This window comes from Crocodylus porosus, unplaced genomic scaffold (assembly GCF_001723895.1).
Source record: "Crocodylus porosus isolate Cpor-Errol unplaced genomic scaffold, CroPor_comp1, whole genome shotgun sequence".
NCBI classification, from domain to species: Eukaryota; Metazoa; Chordata; order Crocodylia; family Crocodylidae; genus Crocodylus; species Crocodylus porosus.
Genome location: NW_017728922.1, coordinates 4,186,468 through 4,214,440, shown reverse-complemented (window position 1 = coordinate 4,214,440; position 27,973 = coordinate 4,186,468). Strand labels below are relative to the sequence as shown.

The following is a 27,973-nucleotide window of genomic DNA, read 5'->3' as shown; positions in this document are numbered from 1 at the left end:
GGGAACAGATGCAGTACATGTACTATCCAGCCTTTTCTCATGGAAGTTCTCCATTCCAAGTGTCCCTTTCCCCTCAGTCATAGTGCTGCCAAACAGGAGGGTGCAGGCTTCAGAGCAGAGCTCTACCCAGAAGCCAGAGCTCTGGCAGACCTCTGTCAGTCACAGCCCTGCAGCCAACTCCCAGAAGAGGGAAATGCTCTGAAGATGAAGTCCTTTTCCACTTTCTGCCTTAAAACCAGCGCATGGCTTTCCCTCCCATGGGGGATAGGAATCAGTGTGGTATCAGCACCAACAGGCTTCAGTGAGCAAAAAGATAATGTAGGAATAGGTAAAGTGGGGGAGCTTCCATAGGAAGGTGCAGGCTCAGAGCTAGGAGGAGCATTTGCAAGATAAAACATCTCTCTCTGGCCACTTGAGAACTTTGCTGAAAAATTTGAGGTTCCATGGTTTCATTTCTGCCCTCATGTGTCTATGGTCTGTATCTTTGGGCTGTCGTGAAAAATCTGTCACCTTGGCCCTTAGCATATGAATTCTGCTGGACATTTAATCATTTAGGATTGAAGACAAGCTTGAACTAAAGCCCTGGATTTCAAACACTGGGGAAACAGCTCTGATCGTCTTCCTGGCTGGGGCCCTTCTCTCCTTACTCTTCCCCACTTCTCTTCATGCCTCTTTGCTCCATATCCGCCCAAGTACAGGTTCTACTTCACCCCTGTGAAGAAGTTTCTGTTTAATGCTAACCACGTAAGTGGCAGTAGAGGCCTAGCAATGCCGGGGATTGGCACTGCTCCCTGCCAGTCATCTCACTGAGGTCTGTGCAGGCTTTCAGGGTGATGAGTAAATACTGTCCTTCATCTCCGTCTTCCTTGAGACATTCCCTAATATCTGCTGAGCCCCCATGTCCCCACCATCATTCCAGTCCATTTAGCAACAATACTGGCATAACATAATGGCAGACTTGGTGACATTTGTCCCCTTCAGTCAGTATTGTGGGAAGGAAATCATAGTGCTGGGATCATGAACTACAGCATCCCTCCAAGAGATGAAACATCTAAACTGGCAGTGACTCCTAATGGGCCAATGATGTCCCAGCCCACATCAGTCACTATGTGGACCAGGCTTTGTGTAATCATTAGTCATGAGGGTTCATTTTACCAACATTTAAGGCAGAACGTTATACCACAGGATTTTGTCATCCCTGAAAATAGCTTCTAATGACCCCTTAGCCCTGACCCAAGTCAGTAGATGTGGACAAGGCAGTAAGGCGTTGGTTATTTCAGTAGTGACTGATGCAAAGCGCAGTCCTCTTCTCCTGGGACTGTGCTTTCCAGGGAATTTTTAGCTCCATTAACTTTGGCTGTGGCTTGGAACTATTTTGGGCAGCTTTAAAGACAGCAGGCATCTCCTTTCATGCAGACGCAATGGGTTTATCTGGAGACTCATTTTTAATGTAGTCGGGTTTGCTTTGAAACAACTCCAAGGCAGTAGAGAAATGGCCAGGTGCAACTTCATAGCCAGTCAATGCAGATCTTGAGACAACCGTCAGCAGGCTTGAGGTTGGAATCCAGGCTGTCTTATTAGCAATAAGAATTTCACTGAGGCTTTAACTTGCAGTTATGTAACTCTCAGCTGGCTCCTGGCACAGGCTTCGTGTAGCCCCATGAAGACAGCTTTTTGCTGTTCCAATAAACAAGTCTGTGTGCTTGTGCTCAGGAATCTATGGGTGGTTCCTTTTTTCATAGTGACAGAGTCATTTGGGGGCTCTCTCCAACACAGTCTTTCTAAAACAGACTGATTTCCTTTTGCTTGATGCTAGATGACTTCTTGTTTTGTGATGGTGGGTTGAGGGATTGAGGTCGGCTGTTTTGCCACGGTAGCGATGGCCCCAGGAAGTAGCTTGTACTGCTCAGACCCTGAGCCTGCAGGTGGGGAAGGCTGGGGAGTTTCTGGTGTTGCTGAAAAAAGAAAAACTGTGTTAGAAAGAAAAAGGGAGCAGGACTCTGCCAACTCAAGGCACAACATTCAGATCCAGTGGACCAGGTTCCATACCCTCCAAGTCTTGAGTGTGGTGTTGGGTCTGGGGTTTTATATTAGGTCTCTCTATCATTGACACAAGAAACATGCTCTGCAGTGGGAAATGGCTTTTCAAGGCTTTGGGTGCTTGCCATGGCTTGACCTGCACAGCAGGTTAGCACTGGCAGCCACAAGTAAATGGTGTCAGACTCATGGGGGAATCTGCAATAAAAAACTCAGGACCAGGGGGGCTGTCTGGTTTTTGCGGTGCTCTGAACATTCACATTGTTGAGTTTAGATGTTATTTGCACATGTGAGTGTTATGCTTCATAGGTCAAAACCAATGGTCCTAACCCAGCAATATGACATTTTGGGGGCATTTGGGGATAAGAAGAGGAGAGGGAGGTCAAGGCAGAGACAACATTCAAAGAAAGTCTGCTGGTTTTTCACAGAAGCTGTGAGGCCAAATCTATTGGGGCAAAATGTGACACTGGTCAGGCCGCAGCTAGAGTACTGTGTCCAGTTCTGGGTGCCGCACTTCAAGAGGGATGTGGACGTGGACAACATGGAGAGGGTCCAGAGGAGGCCACTTGCATGATTAGGGGGCAGCAGGGCAGGCCCTACGAGGACAGGCTACGGGACCTGAACCTGTTCAGCCTCCACAAGAGAAGGCTGGGGGGTGGGGGGGGGTCTAGTGGCCTGTTATAAACTAGTCAGGGGGAACCAGCAGGCACTGGGGGAGTCCCTGTTCCCCCGAGCACTACCAGGAGTGACTAGAAATAACGGTCACAAGCTGGCAGAGGGTAGATTCAGACTAGATATCAGGAGGCGCTACTTCACTGTCAGGGCAGCTAGGATCTGGAACCAACTTCCAAGCAAGTGGTGCTGGCTCCTACCTTGGGGTCTTTAAGACAAGGCTAGACAATCACCTTGCTGGGGTCGTTTGACGCCAGTACAATTTCCTGACATGGCAGGGGGTCGGACTTGATGATCTGCTCAGGTCCCTTTCGACCCTACTAACTAACTAATGCCACCATCACTCAAGTTCTTGGGAGTCTTTCTACTGATTGCAGTCATTACTGACTTGGAACCTCAGTTCCCAAATTAAATTAGAGCTGTTGTAAAACAGTTGCAGTCTGCTTGGGGAAGTCTTTATTGAAACAGTTACTCAACCTATTGTAATCAAGCCTATCCATCCTTTACATGCCTGTCTGCCATTTCTACACAGAAAGATCTAGCACACCCATTGACAGTGTGCCTATCTTGGACTAATGTCTCTTCACAAGCTGAGAACACCATCATGATGGGTGAACTGTTTAAATCCACAAAGTCCCTAGAATGTCCGTATACTTTTTTACTGTTCCCAATCATCCCATTTCAATTTATTCCAAACAAGTGAGGTCTCCTGGGGATACTCACACATCTGCCCATTATGCATCTGGTGAGCAGGCATCGTGTTGGCTACTATGACGTTCGTCCCCAGATTCTCCTGGATCAGGTGAGGGTGCAAAGGGTGATGAGGATGAGGTGCTTCATTTGTTGAGCCTGAAACCATTTCCATGTCAGTGACTGCCACCAGGACAGAGCAGGAAAGCACTTGCCCATCCCAAAGGGGAAAGACCCCCTAGCGTCAGATTTTCCCAGCCTGGCCAGTTCTTCCACGGACACCATGCTGCTCTGCATTCTGCTCTGCCTTTTATCATGCTCAATGTCCTCCCAGGCCACAGGGGAAGAATTACATGCAGGAGCAGCTGCGGGGCAACTGTCTGCTCCAATATGTCCCAATAAATCATTACGTTATTTCTCAACATCTAGTAGTAAATCTGGACCATGTTCTTAACCAACCATGCTGGTTTCCCTTGCTCCCATGACTCTCAGAAGAAGGAGAAGAGGCACAAGTTAAAAAGCTGGCCTGCATCTCTAATACTTTGAATGTGCAGAGGTCAGAGAGGCAGCTTGTTATTCCTTTAGCAACTGTTTCCTCTGGAAAGCAACACCTTTGCTGTGGAGTTGTTTCCATGGGGGACAGATTGCAGGGAGAAGGAGTGCGGAGATGGCAGGAGGAAGTCAGTCTGGGTGCACAGGACTAAGTTCAGGGGTGGCTCTGTAAACAGCTGCATAAATAAAAAGCCAATTTGGTTTCAGAAGAATGGAGCACTCGCCTATTATTATCAAGCATATGGCATGTTAAAAAGCTGTAAATGCTCAGCTCACTCCAGCTCAGGGCTCTGAATGAGGACAGATGACCCGGTGGATCTGAGCACAGGTCTGGGAGCCAGTCTGGAGGCTGACTGACAGTGACCATTTGCAAACTACCTAGTAGAAGCTGAGGGCTGATACTCACCCCCCAGCAGCATCTCCTGCAGCAGGTTGTCGATTTTGGCCATGCCGAAGAGCTTGACAAACTGGATCTGCTCTATCATCTGCCAGGTGATGCTCTGAAGGGTGGGAAGTAGGAGAAGCAGCTCGCCGAAGCGGCCCCGCGAGTCGTACTGCCGGTCATTGATGTAATCCTCCAAGCTGACCTGCACCTGATACCGCATCCTCTTGATCTTAGCTGGGTCGCTCAGCCCTTTGGCATCTACAACAAACCATGAAACAAGAAGCTGCATGCTGTTTTGTAGGAATTCTGGGAAATGGTCCCTGGGCTCAACTTGGCCTCTGACTCCATGCACCCTGACATGGTAGACCTATGGTTCTTCTCTAGGGCTCATCTCTCCCAGCATCTCTGCTTCACATAGCTTGGGGGGAGGAAAGCACTTATATTTCTATTATTCCATATCCCTGCATCAAGTAGAGCAGCCTTGGAGCTGCTGGCTTATGTGGGTGAGGACAGAAACTGGCTGCCCTTGCCTGGTTGTTGCAAGATTTGGAAAGAGCAGGCTGTCTCTGATGGCTAATCCTTGAAGGCTTGTTCATACCTGGGTCAAAGAAGATGATGGCTTTCAAGCAGGCGTATTCATTGTCATCAATCTGCAGCTCCTGGAATGGCAGAACCAGTTCATCGAGGATGCGGATGGCCACACGACTCACCTCCACCAGCTCTGGGCAATTCCTTGGGATGATATGGTCATTTCCTTTAGAAAAACAGAATATGTCAATGGCCTTCTCTGCTCATATGCAAACTAGCAGTAAAAGGGATATGTGCTCCTCAGATGTTACATTCATCAAGATTTATAAAGTTTACCATGGCTTCACATATTGATATCCAAACACCAGTACTAAGCTTGGGGTTAAACGTGTGTAAGTGGAGATACATCATTATGGCCTCTGGAATTAAGAGGCCAATTAAGACCTCAAGAACCCTGAGTCTGCTGCTAGCATGTCAAAGTTGATAACATTTTCCCACCCAGCTTTTGTATGCTTTCTGCTGGCATTGAGACATCAGAAAACTTCTAATAAACTTTCCAGGAATATCCTCTGATTGCTAGCATTGCTGAAGCCCACATCTGCACTGATCTTCTCATTCTGGCTACCTAGACTGAAGGTACAACATGCCACAGTTGTATCTCTGTTTAAACAAGAAGATAGACTCTAAGGCATTTTTGTACCATTCTGGAAGTGTCAAGGGGCCTTAATTTGTTCCTTAATGATGTGGGCCTTTTAACACTGCAAGGTGGTATCACAAATATGAATGTGAACCAGGACCCTGGACTCTAAGGGTATGTCCACAATCCAGTCTGTCCGAGCTCTCACTCCCATGCACAGACACCAACTGGAACATACAGCAGTGAGGTCACTCTGGGAATGTCCATCCCAGCCCTCCTGAGACTGTCATCTCTGATGTATTTGAGAGTGGCCACTGGGGATTCTTTCAGAGTGGCTTTTCCACTGCATTCCCAGATCTGGTGCCTCTAAGCAGGAGTGGTAGGCAGGGAATGCTCAGATGCATCCCCCCTAGGACCCACTGGGTATGCAGTTTACACACATTGTCAAGAACTGACTGAACACCTGGACTGTGTTGGGCTCTCTGAAATGTAAGATAATTCCGATCCAATAGGCCATTCACCGAAAATATGACAGGGCAAAATAAAGCACCCTCCCTCTTCTAAACCAGAAGCAGAAAACTCATGGATCAGTGAATGTGCTTCATTGTGGGAATCATCAGTGTTACAGCAGAGAGGAGCATTTACCTAATAACAAGACATCTTTAAAGACCATTGACCTCTTGGCGGCTCCCAGGAGTAGGTGTTCTCCTGCATGTGCCCGCAGCAATGCCACCTGGAAGGACAGGGACATTTGGGTATTAGTGGGAGAACATGGATGGAGCAAATACTTTCATTCATAAGCAGAGTATAAAGAAAGCAGCCCCACTTCTGTACCGCATGGTTATATCTGGGGTGGGAGTTAGATTCTTTCTCCTGCTAGTGCTGGGGTTTAAAAGAGGGAGGTCTAAAATGTATCTCGGCAATTCCAACTCTGTGCAAATGTCCAAAGCATAAAACCTGAAAGGCATTTGACCTGAAAGCACCAGAAATCCCAATACACAAAGCACTGGGAAGTACTATAAATGTCAAAACAGCAACAAGCCAGACTGTCCCCTATCCCAGTCCAGAACATTGCAGCAGCCAACCAGTAATCTCAATGCACTGACAGTGGCCAAAGTAAAGCAGACTCTTACCAAGTGCAGAAACAGTGTCCAGTGCTTACAGGTGGAAAATGGGAGAGGTACAATGCCCTGTTTAAACCCAGAAGAGCAACTGTGCATCTAGTGTAACCAAGCAAAGGCAGAGACAGAGGCACTGCCTATTCCACTGTCCCAAGGGCAAGACGATGGTCAGGACTTATCACAATGTTTCATTAGAATGTGATCAGGAGAAACTGTGACTGACTTGGGTGACAGGAGAAAGACTGGGGCTTCCTCAGTCAGTTGGGCTCCAAGGGAAAGTGCTGACAAACAAGGACACCAGGGTCCAGTGCCCAAAGAGCAAGTAACCCAGCCTGGGTAGGTCAACCCTGTTTCTTAAGAGTTTCTCAAGGGCTCTTTTTCTTTCTTACACTCAGCAACCCTTATTCAGGTGTCTTGCCACCACAATCACGTTGAACGGAATGAACGGAATGGAATCAAAAACGTATGTAGAAGCAGCAGCCAGCGTATTCATGCAAGGGGAAAGGGCCATTTCCATTGCCCATGCTTCCTCACAAAAAAGGAGGATAATTTCTGTGTCAGGCCCTAAGTCCCACCACCAGGTGGGGATCAGACTTCTATCACTTGCTCCCCTTGTTGCAATGGACATTTGGGACCAATGAAGGCAAAGGGATGTTTTTCTGCCCTGCCGTTAATGATTGAAGTATTTCATTTTAACCCTTCAGTGATTCTGGGGAATGTTCTGAATCTTTTGCTCTACTTCTGTTAAAAATTTCAAAGATTTTTGTGGAAACAAAGGTTAAAGATTGGACAATGTGACATGGCTGCTTCTTAATGGGCAGCCAGGAACCTCCACCGAAGAAAACAACCATTAAACATTAACGGAGATATTTGGAAGAGTGTGTCCTGATGGGGATGATCCAACCACTATGTGCAGAACAAACAGATGGAGAAAAAGGGGCTGTAGAGATTGAACCCAAGCAGGAGGGACATATCACCATTTTTCAACATGCTATCTCTCTCAGCATCAGGCAAATCCAAGACAAGTCTTGCCCTACCATAAATGTCAAGAGGATGCAAGCTGGGTAGAACAAAGCTCTGATTAGCAAAGATGCTGACACTTGAGGGATGGATTTGCAAAGCAGAGCTGGTAGAAGGGCCTTGTGCAAATACATGGAACAGAGGCTCCTGTTAAAAGGCTGTGCGTGCTCATGGTACCGAGCAGCCTTTGGTTCGACAGCAGAGAGCAACTGAGGGCAAAAGCACCTAGTTGGTGTGTGAAATTGCAGTTCTCAGCAGCTGCTAGTGCTGCTTGGAAACTGGAATTTCTGGTCTGCTGCAAATTCCAAAATTAAAAAAGAAACATTATTCCCTAATTGGAACCAAATGTCAGAATTTTGAAATGTCCTGCTCACCACAAATTTAACATTATTCACTTTGGAATTCTTGATATGTTTCATTTGTATAATATCCAAGTGTGTCATTAATGGAAAAACATGTTGTTTTAATATCACAAAAATATTTTCGTTTGGGCTTTTGTATTTTAAAAATACGCAATAGATACCAATGGGAATTAAGATTAATATTACAAATGCATCTTCATATACTACAAAAGTTGACACGGACAGAATGAATCAGTGTGATGATGGCAAAACACAATGCCTTTGCCTTACAAAAATAAAGGTACTTTAACATGATCAAGATAAAAAAATCAAAGTATTTGTGGATTTTTCTTGCTGTGAAAAGTGTCAGTGAAATGGACACCTTCCCAGAAAGGGTTTTGATTTCCACAAAACTGCTTTTCCCAATAAGGAACAGTTCCAATGCAAATTGTTTCACCAGCTCTTGAGAATCCTCTGTAATTGGCTCACATGCATTTTTGCCCATTCATGCTCCTGGCCTCACTGGCATTCTGCACACAGCCTCACACACACTCTTCAGCTTGTGGACTCTGACACAGTAGCCTGACTTCTTTTTTCCTTGTGACAAGGTATTTAGGAGAATCCATAGATTTATTGGGATCTGAAAGGCTGCGCCATAATGCACTGCTGCTGTTGCCTCAAACTTGCAACCTCTGGGCTGTCAACCATGCACCTTAGCACCCGCACCACCCCAGAAGGGGTGACTGGGGTAGGGAGCATGACAGAGGAGCCAGGGAGCAGTTACTAACATGAGGGGTCTTGTCAGCAACGATCCAGGGATCATGACCCTTGCTGTGAATACAGTAGACAGACAAGCTGGCTCTTGCTTGCTTCTTCTCCAAAGAATTCCCACTGGCAAGCTTGTAATAAGGACACACTGCTATAGATTCTGCAGCACACAGAGTGGGCCCTGCAGTAGGCTTTCCAAGTGACAAGGAAAGACTTGATGAATTCAGTAGTGCATCCAGCCCTCTCTATGGTGCAGCCTGTTTGCTGCATAAATCTAATCTGCCACGGGAGTCCGTTTTGTTTACTGTAATTTCTAAATGTATTTGTTTTAGGAGCTTAGCAAACTGCTTATTACTGTCAGCAGTTCAAAGCTTCTATGCAAATGGCCAGAGGTGGGTAAATTCCTAAAGGCTATAAAACATGTTGACTTCCCAGTGAGCTGCAGCTTGGGTGGGGTTTTTTTTGAGTAGCTGGACACTCTGACCTTCCATGTATCCTATTCTCTCAATACAATACAAGCTCCCTCCAGACCAGGAAGTCACTAGACTGGACACCAATCTTGGCTGAAAATCATCCTTTATAGACTTGTGAACAAAAAGTAATTGAATGTGAAACCATGTCCCCCACAGTGCAGGCACCCTGCAAAACCTAACCTTCATGGGCATGCAGTTTGAGAGTATACATACATAATGGGGTATGTGTGCACACAGCTTTGCCATGTTTGCAATGGTTTCTTGCATCACTGAGGCTGCTTTAGATTTCAGAGCTAACAGAGGAAATTAAAAGTACTCTGTAAGTAAGGGCAGAGGCAAATGCCACTCTAAAATTCTCTTTATAATGCAAATATGGTATATTTGTAATTTTTAACCCTACACAGAGATATTGTTATTAGTCTGGGAACTTAAGTCCTTTTGTATTATGATTAATTTCCTATCAATAAAATGAGCATAGATGCCAAGAAACCATTGGGGTGAGATCCCGAAAGAGGTTTTTTAACTTAAGCAATAATAAGTCTAATTATCCTAAGCGTGTGTGTGTGTATAAGATTTCAAGTGTTTGAAATACTGCAGTAATATTAACTAATTAATAAATAATTGATTCATGCCAATGCAAAATGTATACATTAATGTGTCTCATTTGATTTCACTGTTATCACTTTTGTGCACTCAGGCTGATTAACTGTCTCAGCAAGTAGTCAGCTTTAGTATTGTATGTATGCAGCCCCTCAATCTGCTTCTGCAGTCATGATAACTGAGTGAACAATGTGCACTCTCTCTGAAGACCTGGGTTATTCTTCTCTCCTTCTGGCTTTAGACTGACCGTGACAAAAAGATCTAGGAGAGGTCAAAAGGCAGCACCAACCTGGTCATCCAGGGGCAGCTCACAGAAAGCTGGGATGTATTTGGCCCACTCCACCAGCACCAACAGCTGCTGCTTCATCGATTCGCAGACATCTGCGATGTTAGCAACCTTCTTCCCTCGGATATCTCCGCTGATCACAGAAACTGGTGATGATATCTGCAAGGATGAGAGAGGACTTACAGAGGACCTTCATATTTCAGAGCTGAAGGGGCCAGAGATAAGGAAGTCCAAGAACCTAGGAAGGCTCATGAAAGGTGGGATCAGGAGATATAATGTTGATGAGATGGGCATCTTTCACCTACAACACCCAAAAGCCAAAAGCACTGATTCATTATATATATCTACTCTGTTTGCTTACAGACCTGCAAAAATTAGTGCTGGTTAAACCTGAAAAGTTTCAGAGCTTTTCTTCAGAGAAGCCCCCACATACTCATCTGTTGATCTCCATGTTGGAGGGAATTGAATGTGCACTTGAAACTGGACTGAATGTCACTAAGCTTCTAGGCTAGGGACAGAAATTACACATACACCAGTATAAGTGATCAGAAACCAGTTCAAACCCGTAACACAACAGAAGTTCAGTGTGTATGTATAACCCATTTTCAAAATGGCCAAAACTAGTTTAAAATAAATCTGGATGGGATGTAGTATCAGATTTAACTGATTTAGGTTCAATCAGTTTATTGAACTTCTGTCCCAGATCTCCTCCAGGTTCAAGTTAACTCATAGTCCCCCAGCATCCCAGGATGCTTTGCACCACCCCTGCAAACCCCGCACCCCCTTGCAGGGTTGGGTGAGCTAGCCTTGGCCCAAACTGTCTGTTCCAGATGAGCGGGGAGCAATGCTCTAACACTCCACAGCTTCCGGCCTGGGGCACTGCAGGCATGTGGCTACATTTCTGGAATCAAAAGTGAATATCTGTTCATTTGCTTATCAGCTCAATCTACACAGCTCAGACTAACCTGGGAAGATTGAATCAACTCAGCCTTGGGCTTTTTGTACTTAGGCCTAATGCCTGCATGTTTCACTTTTCATGATCCTGCCTGTAGAAAAAGCCACAGAAGATATATGGGGTAGAGTAGGATGGGTAGTAGAATAGGGAGAAACATTAATGAACTAAAGGGAAAAATAAAACTGAAAGTTATTTTAATTTTTCCAACTTTTAAACTAACTCGGTCACTAGGTTTTGGGGGTGGTGAGGGGAGAGGAGGCTATTTGTAATGTGTCACAAATGTTTTGGTCAGTTTTTTTAATTGAAAACAGTATTGGATCACTTTTTAACATTGTTCTCGATTTTTTAGTGTCTGTCTACTGAAGAACTGAGCTTTTACTAGATCAAGGTTTTAGGTGCTGGTTTGAATAATAAGTCTAAGTAAAATGGGACTGGAGAACTACCCTGCCACACCTATGTTCCCAGTAACCGTGGCTGTCACTCTTCTGCCTCTGCCTGGCTTTTGTCTCTGATGTGTGTAATACTGAAGAGACTCACTGTTTCTTCCTTATGCTGGCATAAGTCAGGGGTCTCTTCACTGGAGTCTGCTCCCCCCAGTTTCAAGTCAGAAGCATTTTAGGCCCTGTTTTGTAAGACTAAATGGGCGCCAGTGTGCCCACAAGAGTGGTCTGTTGCCTAACTTGCATGTGCAACCATTGTGACTGCCAAGGCAAACCAGACCATTTCACTTGCAAAATGGCAGGCCGGTCCAGCCTGCGTGTGTAGTGACTGGATTGTCGCCCAAAGCCTCAATCCATATCCATATAACTGAGGTGTAGGCCTGCATGCATATTTTATATACAGAGCTGCACGCCCAGCTAATTTGAAAATCTGCCCTTAATCACCAGTTTATCCTCATGCTTCTGTGAGCGATTAACCAACCTTATCACTCCCCTCCTTCTGCCCTCTCTCGCCCCATTCAGCATCGGTGATTTCCATCCCGTTCTTCCCAGCACTTTCACCTCAGGCCCTGTCTCCCTCGTTCACAGAGTTGCCGCACTGAGGAAATGTAGTTCAAAAGCCACCTGCAGGGGTTTTTTTGTTTTTTTTTAAAAAACTATTCCCCCCCAGTTCATTTTCTGGAACCTCTCCAGATCTGGAACTGTTATTGAATAAATAAGATTGTAAAAATCTCCCTGTGTATTACCCTAATCAGGGAGGCCGGAAGGCTTAGCAAATAAATACAGACCTCTGGTGAGTGACCTGAGATCTCAGAGAAAAGGGCTCCTCAGCAGTACCTTAGTCTAATTAGCCAGGAACATAGAAATTACCAATTAGTAGGCTGGATCATTTAACAAGCCTACATGTACTCTGCCAGAGTGGATTTCTTGGCAGCCGCTGGTGGCTGACTCAACAGTTGTATATCATGCTCTTGCAGAACACACAGTCTTACAGAAAAACTAGCCAGTTGCCCATCAGGAATGACAGCGGGGTGGGGAGAGCATGCAGGGATGGAGCCCAGTGCCCCCGCCCCCTCCCCCCCCAATCTGGGCCCACTCCCCTTTACCTCCTGCTGCTTGGGGTCTGGGCCTGCTTCTCACTGCAGTGGTGGGAGGAGGAGAGGACTGGGCCCAGGCCTGATATGGGGGAGGACTGGGCCTGAGGGTGAGGAGAAGCTGGCCCGCCACAGCAGGGGAATGGGAGGAGTGGGCTCAGAGCTGACAGGGGGAGGAGGCCTGAGCTCAAGCTGGGGGAGAAGCTGGCCCATTTCGGTGGTGGAGAGCAGTCGGCCCAGCCCGATGAGGCAGCAGCTGGGGCAGGGGAGGAGCGAGCCTCCTCCCCACTCGGGCTCGGGGCCAGGCCTTCTCCTCCCCCACCCCGCCTCCTCCCCCAGGCCACTCTGAGCCCTCTCCTCCCGTTCCCCTGCTGCCACCGGGTTGGTCCAGGCCTGCTGTTCCCTCTGCCACAGTGGGCTGGATTCTCCCCTGGCTCTGGCTCGGTTCTCCTCCTGCCCCCCCGCATGGGACCTGGGCCCACTCCTCCCTTCCCCCCCACTGCCACGGCATGCCCACTATTCCCCCAACCCACGTTGGGCCCAATCCTCCCCCCCCCACTGCGTCCTGTGGTGACAATGGCAGTTGGGCCAGCTGAGGCCAGAGCTGTGGCCTCGTCCCCTCCCCATGGCATCCCAACCCCACTTGCCCCCCTGCCACAGCCGCCATCACCTGCAAGGAGTAAGGGGGGGGCGGGGCAGGAGGCCAGTGTTGCTGGCCTCGCCCCCCCATTCCATCTTCTCCATTGCCCCCGCCTCCAAGGAGGAGGGTGGGGGACATGCAGGCCTCGCCCTCCCCCCCATGCCCTGTGTCCCCACCATCATGGCGGTGCTCCACCATGCTTCAAATGCTTGTTTGCACTCTGATTGGCTGACAAGCAGCCAATCAGAGCATGAATAAAATGTTACGGACAAACAGACAACCAGTCAGACTTAGGCTTTTGTAATACTAGAATGCTGCTCCCTTGCAAGCCTGGTGACCAGAGGACCCACTGTCTTGCTTTGTAGTAAGGAGCACAATCATTAGTTTTATAGAGGCCATAAATGTGCTACGAGCCTTGCAGAAAAAGACATGGGCCAAGATTTTTCAACAGTCATTCCTTGGTAGAGATTCCCCTCTGGATACTGCCCAGGCTGCTATCTTTTGGTCTCACCATAGGGAGCTTGTCTGATCTTAAACTTCCCTTGAACTAAACAGGCTGCTGCACAGGCTCTTTCCTGGGCTTGTTTTACACAGACTCTCTGGGCGTGTCTACACCTGCCCCTGACCGCACAGTCGGTACTATGCGGCCATTTAGTACTTGCCTTACCCACCGGTACTGCACGGTCCTAGCGGCTCACAGGTGGTTTTTGATTCTACTGTTCATTAGCAACGAGCTACTGTGCAGTAGTGGCAGCATCATAGTTAGTGCCTGCTAATGCTATGACGCTGTAGCACATTGCTACAGCGATGTGTCATGTCATGTAGATGCACCTTTGTCCCTTCATGGCATTTCCCCATAAGATGTCTCTTATCCCTTCATGGCATTTAAGTCTCATGGTCCAGACACCCAAAAATTGAAGAACACATTTCCCCAGCACTCCAGCCTCAGGCACTCTGGGTTTTCAATTTGCTCGTCCAGGGACATGTGATGGTTGGAGCAAAATGAAACACAGACCTAGCGAGGAGTCCAAAAGCCAAACCCTCTTCACTTTAGCAAGGACTGTACAGGCATACAGGCCCAGGGGCAAGATAATAACCACTGGCACACATTTCCCTGCCTTGGTTCCCTCAAGTCAGATTCTCTGAGGATTCTCCCTCCTTGAGTCTCTCCTGTGAAGCATTTTTCCGTGTTCCTTAGCCAGTCACATAATTAAAACAGGCCACACAGCTGGGAATGAATGACCCCTTTTCTTTTCTCCAGTCCAAACTTCCCATATCCTAATGAGTGTCTCTGAGTTTCCCATCCTCAGACGTTGGGGTTTTGAAGACCTGGAGTTAACATTTGCTTTTTTTCTTCTGTTTCTGGGGAAATTCCAGTGCTTCCACTCCTTTCCCTGCAGAGGAGCTTGGTTGGATTGATTTCTCTGGGCTTCAGCCATCCCACTGTCCTAACTTGCTCCCACCTGGAATAGGAGCCATCAAAGTTTAATGACCTTCCATTGCCCCTGGCCTGAGAGACACATGACACAGGCCCAACAGGATGTGGCTGGCTGAGGCATGCAGCGATGCAGCAATTTCAGAGCCTCAGCCAGAATTTTTAAGCTTTATATATCAATTCCCCAAATTTTCACACCCAGGATTTGGGGAGTCACATTTTTTGTCCGAGCACCCAAGCCTTGGAAATCAGCTGTCTCCACAGAGGCATCTGAAAACAGAGACCCCTCAAATTGCTAGCCACAACATGAACTCAGGCCTGCAATATTCTGAGTGCCCTGGCCTCAGTAGAGTGCCTTCCACTCCATCTGATGTCAGCAAAGCCCAGTAGTCAGTACCTACAGCTTGGACAGGCCTTAATGACCTCATTAGGTTTTTCTTTTTCTCACCTTTACTCCTTTGCAAGGGTTTTGACAGTTGTCACCTTCCAGGAGGGCTTTGAATGATGTGAGGAAGGTGGTTTGATATGCAGTTTTAGAAAGAGCATTCCTTGAATAAGAAGCACCAAGGAATGAGATGCCATGATGCCTATCAGAGGAAAGAGGCGGGGGGGAACAGGCTGGCACCGTTGGTAGAGCAGAGAGAGGAAAGTTGGTGGTGAGGTCTGAGATGGGCTTCATGATGCATGGTCTTGAACAAAGACTTCCCTTGTATTCCACTACTGGTGAATTGAAGGACTATCTTAGATTATGCCATTGGATGTAGGGCCATGTGGATAGATATTGCCAATGCTTTAGGCCCAGGCTGCCTCGGTTCGAGATGAGACTGGATGGGAAACTCTCTGAGCTGAAAGCCTGATAGAGCCACCCCAAGTGTTTGCCTGGCTTGAAAGCCTTGGTTTCAGTTCTTCCCAAACAATGTCAGTTTTTAAGCTGTGCATATTTATTCAAATTCTTGAACAAATTTGCTTCCTTTTTTTTTGGGTCCCTTTCTGCAAATATTTCTGTATATCACTTTCCTGGCAGGATGTTTGTGGAAGCAGAGGAATTTTAAAACCCTGGAAAGAATATTTGCATAAAGCAAAACCTTTAAATTCATAGTTATCCCAGGTAGAACCAGCATCAGAAACCTGAATCTGAGAGTTATTCTTGTCCAGTCAGGAAGTGGAAATACCACATGTGACCTGAGGACCAGCTCCTCATCTGTCATAAATTGACACAGCTCATTTGACTTCAGTGAAGCTCTACCAGTTCGCTTCAACAAAGGTCCTGCCTTTATGTGTCCGATGAAAGCAGCTGAAATTTCAAGCACTGCAAGGGAAGATTTAAAATAAAAAATGCTTTTGAAAAAATGGTGTTTAGTTTGCAAATCTGTCATCAAAAGAGGAAAAAAAAGGGAAAAAACCACAGAATCAATGAATCTACTGAGCACTTTGCCGCAGAAGCATTCTCTGTAGTCAGATGGGAAAGAGGTATTACCTGTTGTGCAAGGACTTCTGCCTGCAGTAGGACATTGATGGAAGGCAGGCTGCTGTCTTCATAACTGGACCTCCGGGTGCTGATTCGATCACGTTCATTTTGCACAGCTGCAAGAAAGTATTTTGGCTCAACCGCTACTCATGAATGGACATATGCACCAAATACACTCACACCCATTTGGTATTCCCTCTACACAATAAATGATCAACTTTCATATGCCATGGTTTTGCCGCTATACAGTGCAGTGTGGGAAGAAAGCTAGGATGCAGTTGTATCTGGTTTTAGACATTAAACGTAAGGAGCTTGACTTGCCTAAATTTGGTGCCTGATTCAACATTTGGGATCTTCTGAGTGCCCTAATACAGCAAAGGCTGCAGTTGGAGCAATAATGCTGATGAGGTGAATTCAAGTGCCTGCTAAGCAGCACTTGTGCTGTTTATAACCCACAGTAGTCAACCCAGGGTGGGCAACGTACAGTCATCCAAACTATCTGCTCTACGAGGTTATCGATCCACTCCAGAGCCAATTACAACAATCTCCCCATGAAACTGGTGGCTCCTTGGATTTGTATTTTCTGAAGATATAATACAGCTTGATAAAAAGCAATAACTAGCCAGCGCTAAAAAAAAAGCTCTGCAGTCAGCGGCTGTAAATAGGAGTTCTCAAGGTTACGCTGTTCGTTATCAGTGGCAGGGGCCCCAGGTTCAGTCACGCCATGATGTTTTCCAAATGTTTGTTCAGTATTAGCTGGTCATGGACCTAATGTAACTTCTATTGAATATTAACAGACACCAGCAGAGCTTTAAATACAAGATGAGTAGGTTTGAAAGAGAGAGGATTCCTCTGATCTTCAGGAAAACTTAAGCCAAGTTTTTCAGGAAAAAAAACTAAAGTTTTTAGTCATGCCTGGTTCCCGTTGTATGGGAAGAAATATTCACCAGGTAAGGGAGGCTAGAGGTCTTCTAGAAGAGCTGACTTCCTACTGCAATGGTGTGAGATGTTGTGTGTTATTTACTTTCAAATGTATGGAAGGTTTTTTATCCTAAGGGCTTGGCATCGAGAGGAACATATCCCGGGATCAGGAAAATTTGGGGCTTAAGGTATGTACTCAAGAACAACAGGGTCAAACCCACCCCCCATGCCAGTCCACTCACTGACTCAGTGGGAGAAAGATTTGTTGCATAGACATTATCTGAACTATAACAGATGAATCCAGGCTCACTGTGGCTACTGTATGATATGGGAAACACTGCAAAGGCCTTGAAGGCAGATGTACAAGGAGGCTTGTGGAATGACTTGCAAGGCCTTGGTCATGGTGGATGATGGTGGTGCATAACGGTGGGTATTTTAATGACTGTTCAAACATTTTACCTGTGGTGAAATATCACCAGTTTCCACCACAAACTTGGAGAGATTTCACCATTGCCAGTGCGTAGGACAGACCTCTGCAACTCTCAGGAGTGAAATGGGATGCTTATGCTTTTTGCTGACCTCCTCTAGACAGGGGTGCATTTTACCCCATACCGAGTTTTCTCCTTCTCTGGGTGTCAAAGAAAATTTTGAGCAAAATGAATAAAATTGTGCTGCTTTCTAGTCAGCTTCTGCAGTGCAATTCTGCTTGTGTACAAATTACCTGATTATATGCTTTTAATGTAAAAGCCACCGCACTTCCTTAGGATAAAAAGTATAATAGGCAATTCACTCAAGTGACCTTTATCTAAAATAGGTCTTTGCGGCAGTTCCCTTGGTGAAGAAGGAGTAAAGAATATTGTAACTTCGCTGCTACGGAAAAACAATCGTCAGTCAAAGCTTTGAAGCATCTAAACGTGTTCTCCTCTAAACTGAGCCCTCACATTGCAGCAGACCAGGTTCACTGTAAGGGCAAAGGGCATAGTGACTCACCTCAGAAAGAAGCAGCCACAAAAAGCTATGGAGGCCTTCTCTACCTGGGGAAAGTTGTACTATTTATACCAGCGTAGTATGTAGGGTGTGTGTGTATCTGTGGGTCCAGGTGACGTGTCTGGAGGTGGGGCAAAGCTGTAGTCAAAGCAGTAGCATAACTGACTTTACGGGATGTCAGTGGGTGGCATGAGACTGGAGGAGTTTCCTAGTGACTAAGCCATCCCAAGTTGACGGTAAGTCATAAAATAACTGAGTAATGGCGCACCTTCCTTCTTCATTCCCGCTCGAAAGCACTTCTTAAGCCTGCAGTAGCGACACTGGTTTCTTTTATCTTTGTCTACAACACACTGTCTGTTAAACCTGGAAAGGAGAGAGAGATGTCAGTGGCAATAAAGAAAAACAACAGAGCAGATCCACAGATGCCCTGGCCTGAGAAGGGAATATTAAAATCTGGCACTTCCATGGTCACTTTGCATCTGTTAGTTTCTCAACAAATTAAACAAGAATTATTCCATGTGGGGTGGCACAGGGCAGCTAAGGGATTTGGACACATAATCCCTATTATTTTCAGGTCTCCCTAGCAGTGTCAAAAATAGATGTCACTGGGTCAGAGTCTGTCACTGTCACTCCTATGCTCCTATGCTGCTAAGTGGGATGGGGGTCCCAGGTAGGACCAGCTAGATAGGAGCTAGATCCCGGTGACTGGAGTGGTCCTTAGTTATTTTGTACCCAGAACTCTGAGCAATAATAAATGGACTCCATTTGGACTGTCACACCTTGACCTTAAATAAAAGCAGTGCTTGCAGCCTTGTTGTGTACTTGTGCTTAGAGGTATTGTGCAATCCTCAAGCACATGCAGCTTCCTGGAAGCTTACTGGTGTCACTCTCCGAGCTGTCCTTCCTACAACTCCTGTTCTAACCTGTGGATTATTATGAAAAATGTTATTATGGAAAAGGAATCATTGCACTACACCGTATGCCCTTACATTGTGCTTTACCACAGTTAGGCATCCTGACTCCTAATCCTTTTCTGACCTCTAGATAACACAGAACAAAACTATAGAGCCGCCTTCCAGTATCACCATCAGTCTTCACTGGGTAAAATCATTGCAGCTTCTGCCACACTGCTATACCCACATCCATGACTCCCAAAGGCAAACACTCCCGTCTCTTTTTTTTACGGTAATGTCAATAGCAGTTTGTGTAGAGTTTATTCGGAATTTGACATGCTTTCTATTTAATTTTAAGCTGGCTGGTCAAGTCTGGTTAAATATGGGGCATGTGAGCTGCCACAAGGGGATAGTATCCTTACCACATAGATTACTTCAGCTTTTGAAAAGCCTGGTTTTATAGTGCTTTTTTAAAACCCTAGGACAAGATATTCCAAGATGGGTACCTAACAGCAGTTTAGGTCTATGGCTAGGCATCTATCTAAGCTGCCTCATTTCCAAGACAGTCTCACTAAAATCAGGAGGAGCATCTGTGTGTTTAGCACATTGGAAAATCAGGACACTAAATATGGATTTAGGAGCCAACATTAGGTACCTATTTTTTTAAAAAAAATCTAGATGGAGGCTTCAAGTTACACTGCAAATTCCACTTCCATCTTAGCTTTCTTTCTGTCTCCCAGATTTCAGATCTGTGTTGTTAAATCCATCCCCCTGTAACGAGATCTGGGGTAAAACTTACAAAAGCAATGAAGCAGATCACTTTCAAAAGTGACATAAACTCTTAGGAGCTGAAGAACCATTGATTTTTAATGAGACTTAAGTTCCCAAGGCCAAGCTGCACAAAGGTGTTTCAGTGATATGGATTTCATGCTTGGGAGGTTTGGGGGTCAGTGCCAAAGTTGCTTTTGAAAATGGGTTTGGCATGAAACCTGCATCTCAGGCTAGAGATCTTGAGTATGCTCCTGGGTGTAGGCATCTTCCTACACACCTTGCTTGACAGTGACTGGGGCAGGGCTACCTGACACTATTCTTAAGTGACTGCTTGAAGACCAGAGTAGTGAGTGTCTCCAGCCCTCTTCTGCTGGAGGGAGAAATGGAGTAGAAAGAGAGAGCAGGAGAAAGTGAACCTAAGGTCCGGGGACTTTTCAGTTATAGCCTTATTAGCCCCAGTAAAGCCTCTGACAGTAGGGCATACTCCATCCATACCTGCAGGAGTACATGTGGTTCTTCCTGACGCTTCTCCTGAAGAAGCCTTTGCAGCCATCACAGCTAGAGGCGCCGTAATGCTTCCCTGTGGCACGGTCCCCACAGATGGCACACAGCGCACTCACCCCAAGGCTGTTGGATGCATTAAGGTTGGATGTTTCTGATGGCGATGTGTCTGTTTTGGGGAAGGAAAAAAGGGAGGAAGTCAGTGAAAAGTCACAGCAGCTGCTTTTTACTTAAGAGGAGTGGTGGCAAGAGGTCACCAGCAGGACCTCATAGTGTGTGCATTCTCTTTCTCTTGTACACACACACAGCAGATTCCAAACACCAAGGCCTTGCCACAGATATGCACAGTTGGTGCCATTGGGTTCTTTGAAAATCAGGCCTGTAGCTCATTATTTTCTCATTTCTCATTAAGCTAGACACTCAAGCTGATTCTCTTAAGTCAGGGGCGGGCAATTATTTTGGGCAGAGGGAAGCTTACTGAGTTTTGGCAAGCTATTGAGGGCCTCATGACAGGCAGCCAGGGGCAGATAAATATTTTCTAAATTTTTTTGAGAAAAAAAATTGGGCCGTGGGCCAGATAGAATGGCCTGGCAGGCCGCATCTGGCCCCTGGGCTGCATTTTGCCCACCCCTGTCTTAAGTGCTACACACCTGCATCTCTCATTGACTTCTACTTGCAATGATGGGTGCTTAGTACTTCTTAAAATCAGATGGTTTATTTGGATGCCTAGCATAAGTGCCTGACTTCAGGCATTCAGATGTAGAAACAATGCCCTAAGTGTCCATAAAAGCTAAGGATCCAAAAACAGAACCCAGGCCCAGAGGCCATGCTTGAAAAATTCATTCATATCGATCGCTGTGCTTCTGTTTAACGGGGGCAGCATACAAAGAGCATTGAGACCTGCTTGTGAGAGGGGTGGGCTTGCAGAGCATGATGATCATTCAAACAGTCTGAACTCCAGAGACAGCCTCAAACAGGGGAAACCAAATTCACAGCTGGCAGTGACCAGAGCCAATAATTATTTGGGATTTTCAGATTTGGGGTTTCTGTTTTGATGCACTGCCACGACTGGCTTGAGAGACCTGTGGAAGCAAACAGGGAACCAGTGCAAACTTGGAGCATATGTATTATGTGCTCAGTGCAGGACTCCAAATTTAATACGGAAATTTTCTGCAGCTGTATTCTGCAGAAGCTGTGGTCTTCAAAGAGCCCCAGGTGGCTCTTGTCAGAGTATGTTAGAGAATTGAGATGAGGTTTGCATTTGAGAAATTAGTAGCTACCAGAGATAGGAAAGCACCTTATGGGCTACTTGGTAACCCAAGGGCAGCAATTAACCCAAAAGGATCCTGAGATCCTCACTTATCTTGGAAAATGTAGACAACCCTCCTCAAATACAGTCTCAGCCAGCAGTCTAAGTGCTTTCCCCTGTTTATGGGCCTCACACCCAAGTCCTGGCACTGGTTTCACTTTCATGCAGACCCTGCTTTCAGTCAGCTAGATTGTGCCATGTTATAGTCCCAGAAGCAAGGCCTCACCCACTCAGTGAGCCCTGCTGACTTCAGGCAGACTCCTCATGTGAATGAGTGCTCTCCCTTCAGATGCCTCAGACCAGAAAGGCTAGGGACAGAAGTTACACATAAATCAGTTTAAGCCATCCGAAACTTGTTTAAACCTGTAACAGAATAGAAGCTCAAAATGGCTGAAACTGGTTTAAGGTAAACCTGATTAAATATAGTATCAGACTTAACTGATTTGTATCAAACCAGTTTATGAAACTTCTGTCCCAGACCTCTTCCTGATTCAAATTAAATAACAGTTCCCCAGCATGTTTTCCAGCCCTGGATTGGGCTGTGCTATCTGCTCCAGAGAGCAGGGCTGGTCCCACCCCTCTGCTCCCTAGCTGGAGCAGTGAAGGCTGGCTGACAAGGGGGGGTTGAGGGCAAGTCCCGCTGCGGATGCAGCCCAGTTCATTGGGGGAGGGAGGGACTGCCCCCAGGAAAACTCCAGCTGTGATCTGGGGCCAGGGGGCGTTAAACATCATTTCCCACACTCAAACTTATTGCTGGCTGCAACTGTAGAATACAAACCCCAGAGCCACCTGGAAGCAGGAAGAGGAAGTGATGAGCAACCCTGCAGAATCCTGCTGCTGTTATTGTGGACTGCAAATCCCAGAGACCTTGAGGGGAGCAGGAAGAGGAAGCAAACACACAGCCAGAAAGTTGTGCTCTAGTGTTCTCTGGCTTCTGGCCTGAGCCACTGTAGGCATGTGACTGCATTTCCTGAATCAAAGGTAAATGTCTGTTCCATGGGTGGCTGATGCCACCTTAGTCAGGGGGTGAGGGGTATGTGCTCCCCCAGCGACCAGTCAGCGACCGGGGGGTCCCCCCACGGCCAATCTCACTGATGAGCGGTGTTCCCCACGGCGAATCACTAAGCCCACTTACAGAATTGGCTATGGCCACTCTCGGGAGTGCCATAGCGCTCCCACCCAACTGGCGCTTGCAGGGGTGGCATTCCTGCCTGCCCTCCTGCCCATTGCCTAAGCGGTGAGCGTAGCCACTCAGGGGGTACATGTGCACCCCTGTGCATCCCCTATGTGTCGCGACTGGTCTGTTCACTTCTGTTTTAATTTGATCTGTGCAGTTTAGATTAACCTGCAAAGACTGAATTGATTCAGCCTCGGGCTTTTTAACTGTTTGTGCCTAGCCAAAGAGAAGAACGAGACTTTAGGACATAGGAGGCTTAGAGCTGGACATCCTCAGGAATCTGATAATGTTACAGCACAAGCTACCATGAAATCTGTCCTTCAGTGGCTATCCACCAACATTGGCAAGAAATGGTGGCAGGATTTTGCTGCAGAGAAAGCCACCAGCCAGATTACTTGAGGAGGATGGGAAATATCACCCTCTGCGGTCACGGAGAAGAAGCACCAAATCAGCAGAAGGCTCATTCTGCTGCACTAAAACCCCCTCAGGGGAGTTAGTCAAACCACAAGGCAGATGGCATCAAAACTTGGTAACCTTGTAGGTCTAACCTCTACAAAGACCACCTTCAGGTACCGTGTATCTGCACAGCTACCTGCATCTCCACCCCTGGAAATTCCAGTTTTAAATTATTTTTCTGATTTTAAATGCCCATAGAAACAGATCACATAGGTCTACTGAATTACTGGTTCCTGGGTCTTCAGATCCCACCAGCTTCCTGCAACTAACATTAATGGAGCCCAGTAGAAATTAATGGGGACTACTGGAAAGCACAAGACTACCTGCAGGATTCCACTGGGGGGGGCGGGGAGGTACTGGGATTTCTACCTGGGCAAAAGGAGATCACTGATCATCATAAGTGACACAGAACCTATGCTAAGGTCTGAAACGCCTAGTGAAACTTAGGGGGCATGAACTAAACATGAACTGAAAGCACAATAAAGGCATGTGCGAGCCTCTGCCTTGCAAATCACAGGCACTGTATTTCATGAGTCCCAGGGTCAAGCCCATGATTGGGGTAACTTAATTGGAGTTACACTGGAAAAGACCCTGTGCCACCATCTGTCTGATCTAAGACACAATGTCCCACTCTCCTTGCTGTCCTGGTTTCCCTTCTGTTACGAAAGAATGCACAGATCTCATTCATACTTTGGCAGGGAGAGGGCTACCACTCCCCCCAGTAAAGGCCACAGCTGCCTGTAGTTGGTGCAAGGGATCATCTGGGAGAGGCCACAGCTGTGCTGAGTCAGGCATTGCCCCAGCACTCTATAAAGGGCTGTTCCTTGAGGTGATGGGGCTGATACTAGGAGCTCGAATTTGGGGGTGGGGGAAAAGAGGATAGGACAATGCTATCTCAAAAAGGTCTCCTGCCACAAAGTTCATTGAGAGGCCAGGCTGACCCCTTTGTTTAAAGCCCAGCCTCTAGGAAGTTCTTTTGCTGTTTGCTTGACCAGGTTCTGGATATGCCAGAGACATGGAGTTCTGCAGCCTGGGAATCTGGTCCCTGATTGACCTGTCCCACGACACAGAGATGTGCCACTGAAATACCTAACAAAATGTGCCCTCTGACTAAGGGCTGATCTAAGTATGGAAGTGGTATGGCATGGGTCTGGGTGTAAATCTAGAGCACTACACTTGCAGTGGTAGGACTCCTTGTGTGGAGGGCCTAACAAGTGGACATAAAAGGCTTTCCATATAGACATCTTACTGTTGCATACATACTAGGTTCCCCTGGTTGGGATCGTTTTCTGTAGTGGATACTGGAAAGGCTTTAAGTTTAATATAATCTAGTCCAGGCATGTTGTTAAGAAGAGGTGTTTTTATCTCTGCAAGCCAGTTGAATCTACACAGTTCAAATGTTGGAGTGTGAAGGCAGTCACATCTTTGTGAATCCTACAGTTGACCACCTTTTCTGGGACCCCCAGCCCCTGAATTCCCCATGCCAACTTGCTTCCCTGGCATATATAAGATGCCTATATGGAAAGCCTATGTGTCTACTTGTTAACCTAATGTTGCAGAGAGTGACCAATGCCTGACTATGTATATTGCTATGGGGGTACAAGCTGTACAAATTATAGCCTCCAGCATATGCATTTCTTAAGGCTGTATTACATGCTAGGAATGATCATTTGTCCTTACTGATGAAGCTGCAACATGCTCCATTTTTTTCACTCTGGCTTTTCCTCACTCCTAGCAAGCTGCAAAGACAATTTGTCCAGCCAAACGCAATGAGGTGTCCTAGATGCCCACTGTCACCTAGAAAGGTAACCTCCAAACAGCATCGCCCTTACCCAGCCCTGCACTGCTCCTGCTACCGCTGCAGAGAATGGCTCTAACTGACCCTAAGCTTGCCTATAGAAGACAATTTTCTTATCATCACAAACTCCCCCATGTGGGCACTTATTCTGAAGTAAAAGTTAGTTTTTCAGTTAACTTCAACAGATTCCAAGGAGATCAAACCTGACCAGGAAAAGGCCCTCCATACAAGGAGTCCTACCTCTGTGAGTGTAGTGCTCTGGATATATGTAATGGTAGACCCAAGAAGCCACGTACAGGGGCAGGGGCCCTTTTGTGTTCAGCTTGCATCCAAACATAACGAAAAAGACCATTCCTACCTCAAAAAACCTTCCAATCCACCCAGCCTCCGTTCTTCTAAACTGGAAACCAGCACTGAATGATTTGCTGGTAGATGATTCTCAAACATTATTTGTACAGTGCCAACAGTGTGAATGACTGGCTGTCCTCAAGCCTTTGCTGTCCCAGCAATGCCTGAGTAATGGGGATTAGTTTGAATCTAGGATAACTAAGAACAAAAACAATCCCCTTAAAGGTTGAGGGATCTAATAAGACTGAAAATGATCTTATAGCAACTTTTATCCTGGAGAGTCCTGTACCATTTTCCAAAGCAGGAAGCATCAAAAGAGTAACAAGATTTAAAATTTGCCGCCATTTCATCACAGAAAGATGGTGGCTGTTTCATAATGCGCAGCACTTTACAGCAGTTTGGGACAGGACGTGTGGAAGACTGTGTCCATTTTGTGGGATAAACAGAAGCAAGTGGATTTATGTTTTAGTTGGGCAGAACGTAATTGTCTGAGCTGGACTGTTGCCAGGATGCTGAGTTAACCTTCACCCTCATCTTTTCTAAAGACATAGCCTATGACTATAACTTTCTCCACTGGATCATATTAGACACAAAGCTATTCAGCTGAATCAGCTGGGTTACTAGCCGGCTAATTCTGGGCTTTTTTCTGTATTATGTTCAAATATAACAACCTCCTTGGCAAGTCACACACAATGAAACTGTTCGTTCCCACTCTCCCCACAGGGCCTGCTGCAGGTCATTCTCTGGATGATCAATCACCTTTACTACTCTTTATAAAATCAGAGTAACACTGTGGAAGTCACCATCCCTCTCTGCTAAATCACAGGCAAACTCTACAGATAGTGCCTCCACCCCTATTGCATGAGTGTAACTCTTCTCCAGGCTTTCTGGACCTTAAAGGGCCTGATGACTGATGACCTCAGTGCGGGATTTCTATTTGCTGGACATTGAAGGACTTCAAGCTTAGCTGTCAAGTTCAGACATGTCCTTAAGAATAGATACCGGTATCTCAGCAAGCTAGCTGTTGCAGTGTGAAGGCAGCCGCGTCTTTGTGAATCCCATCACTGACCCCCCTCTCTGGGACTCGCACCTCCCTGAACTCCCCGTGACAGTTCACTAGCCAAGAGGCAGGGATTAGAGCAGAACCCAAAACGAGGTATGTCAGAGTTATAAGACAGCAGGGGCACTTCAGTGCCATGGACTTACACTCAGAGCAAAATGGCTATCTTGGGCAACCCTGTGTCATTGGTTTGCAGTAAAAAGGTTCTGTCTTGCAACCTAGTCAGTATATGCTGGTGACAAGATTCCCTAATCAAACACCAGAACGGGATTTCTTACGCAGCTTTGGAGCAGCCTGAAGAGAGAGCTAACCAGAGAGAAAGCACAAACCTGGGATCCCAGAGAGCAGACGGTTGTTTTTCTGCAGCATATTTAGCTGAGTGATTAACCCAATATTTAGAGAGGATTTGGGGTAACTGGGAGAGGAATCTGAGAGGAATCCTTACAGACTCCAGACTCAAACCCATGGGATAATGCTGTGTATCTTAATAAAACACATGTGATCTCCTGGAGGGAGAGGACTGTGTTCGTGTATCCCAGTGGGAAGATAAACTGAGACTAGTCCCAGTTAAACGGGCAGAGCCTTCCTTTCCTGCCTCACATACATTTAAACTCACACCAGTTTTCGCCACGTAAATGGTTCAGTCTAGCTCTGGGCTGTAAAGAGAAGGGCTACCTGTACCTGGTCTGGGGGCTGCCACTGGAAATATAGCCTTTTTTAATAAGATACCTGCCCCCACCATGCACGGCACACCTTCATCCTACGTGTGGGTTATCACTAAAAATCCAACTGCAGTCCGAGTGTCTGACTGGCACAATGCACTGAAACTCTTCCGGACGCCTTTTCTACTTCACAATTAGGGGAGATTCTGTCTATCGCCATGCATCTGTGAAGCCAGGGAAAGCAGCCCACTTAGAAGCCTTCACAAGTAAAGAAACAGCTGATCTCTGCACTTTCCCTCCTGTTTGGGTTTTGAGACCGGTAAAACCCATTTGCTCTCAGCTCTGGGTCCTTGTTCCTTTGCTGCAGCCAAAGGATTAGCAGGGAAATTCTGTTCTCTCTAGGGTTATTATGCTGTGCCCCTCAACGAGGTACCTGCGCTGAGCAGGTTCAGTCAGTGCCCAGAGGAGCATTAATCAGACGGCAGTACTCGAGAGAAGGAGGAAAAGCCACTTACATACTGGTCTTTCTCTCCTGGCCCCTTCAACTCCCCATGCTCTGTAGGTGAGTAAATCCCAATGAAAAGCCTATTGCCTATAGACTGGATCTCCAGAAAGCTCTGGCTAACCCAATTAACTTTAACAGAGGAAAGCAAACCCCAAAGCAGACTTACCATTGCCCATTGCCAGCACCTGCATGTTCTCAAACTCCAGAGTGGTGTAAGCTGGGTCTAATGCTGCGCTATAATCTGCCATCTCCATGTCTATCAGGGCTTTGGAAAGACGCATTATCATCAGCAAACACGGACCAGATTGCAGCGATCCCCTCGTTGGAGGTTATTGGCCCCTCAGCCTCTTGCTGTCTTCGCTGCTGCCCCTATCTGTTGTCTTTTATTTCAAATATTTCTCTGGAGGGATTTGCTGAGCTTCAAGGCCTATACTCCCCAGAGG

General features: G+C 46.6%; 1 protein-coding gene across 1 annotated transcript; it reads right to left on the bottom strand.

Annotated features, from left to right (window-relative positions):
- Positions 1–487: 487 nt before the first annotated feature.
- HNF4A (hepatocyte nuclear factor 4 alpha) lies at positions 488–27,932 on the bottom strand. Its single transcript, XM_019539619.1, has 10 exons — positions 27,697–27,932; positions 20,210–20,384; positions 18,319–18,413; positions 16,152–16,258; positions 10,114–10,269; positions 6,147–6,234; positions 4,935–5,090; positions 4,358–4,594; positions 3,433–3,558; positions 488–1,955 (listed from the first exon to the last, which is right to left on the bottom strand). The coding sequence occupies exons 1-10, from the start codon at positions 27,815–27,817 to the stop codon at positions 1,813–1,815; spliced, it is 1,404 nt and encodes a 467-aa protein (XP_019395164.1). The 5' UTR covers positions 27,818–27,932; the 3' UTR covers positions 488–1,812.
- Positions 27,933–27,973: the final 41 nt, after the last annotated feature.

Excerpts from the sequence above, each read along its gene's own strand:
- HNF4A (XM_019539619.1), bottom strand. The coding sequence starts at position 27,817 with ATGATAATGCGTCTTTCCAAAGCCCTGATAGACATGGAGATGGCAGAT. Across the intron at positions 6,235-10,113 it reads AGCTGCCCCTGGATGACCAG|GTGGCATTGCTGCGGGCACA; the intron begins GTTGGTGCTGCC and ends CTGTCCTTCCAG. Across the intron at positions 1,956-3,432 it reads GATGCATAATGGGCAGATGT|CAACACCAGAAACTCCCCAG; the intron begins GTGAGTATCCCC and ends TTCTTTTTTCAG.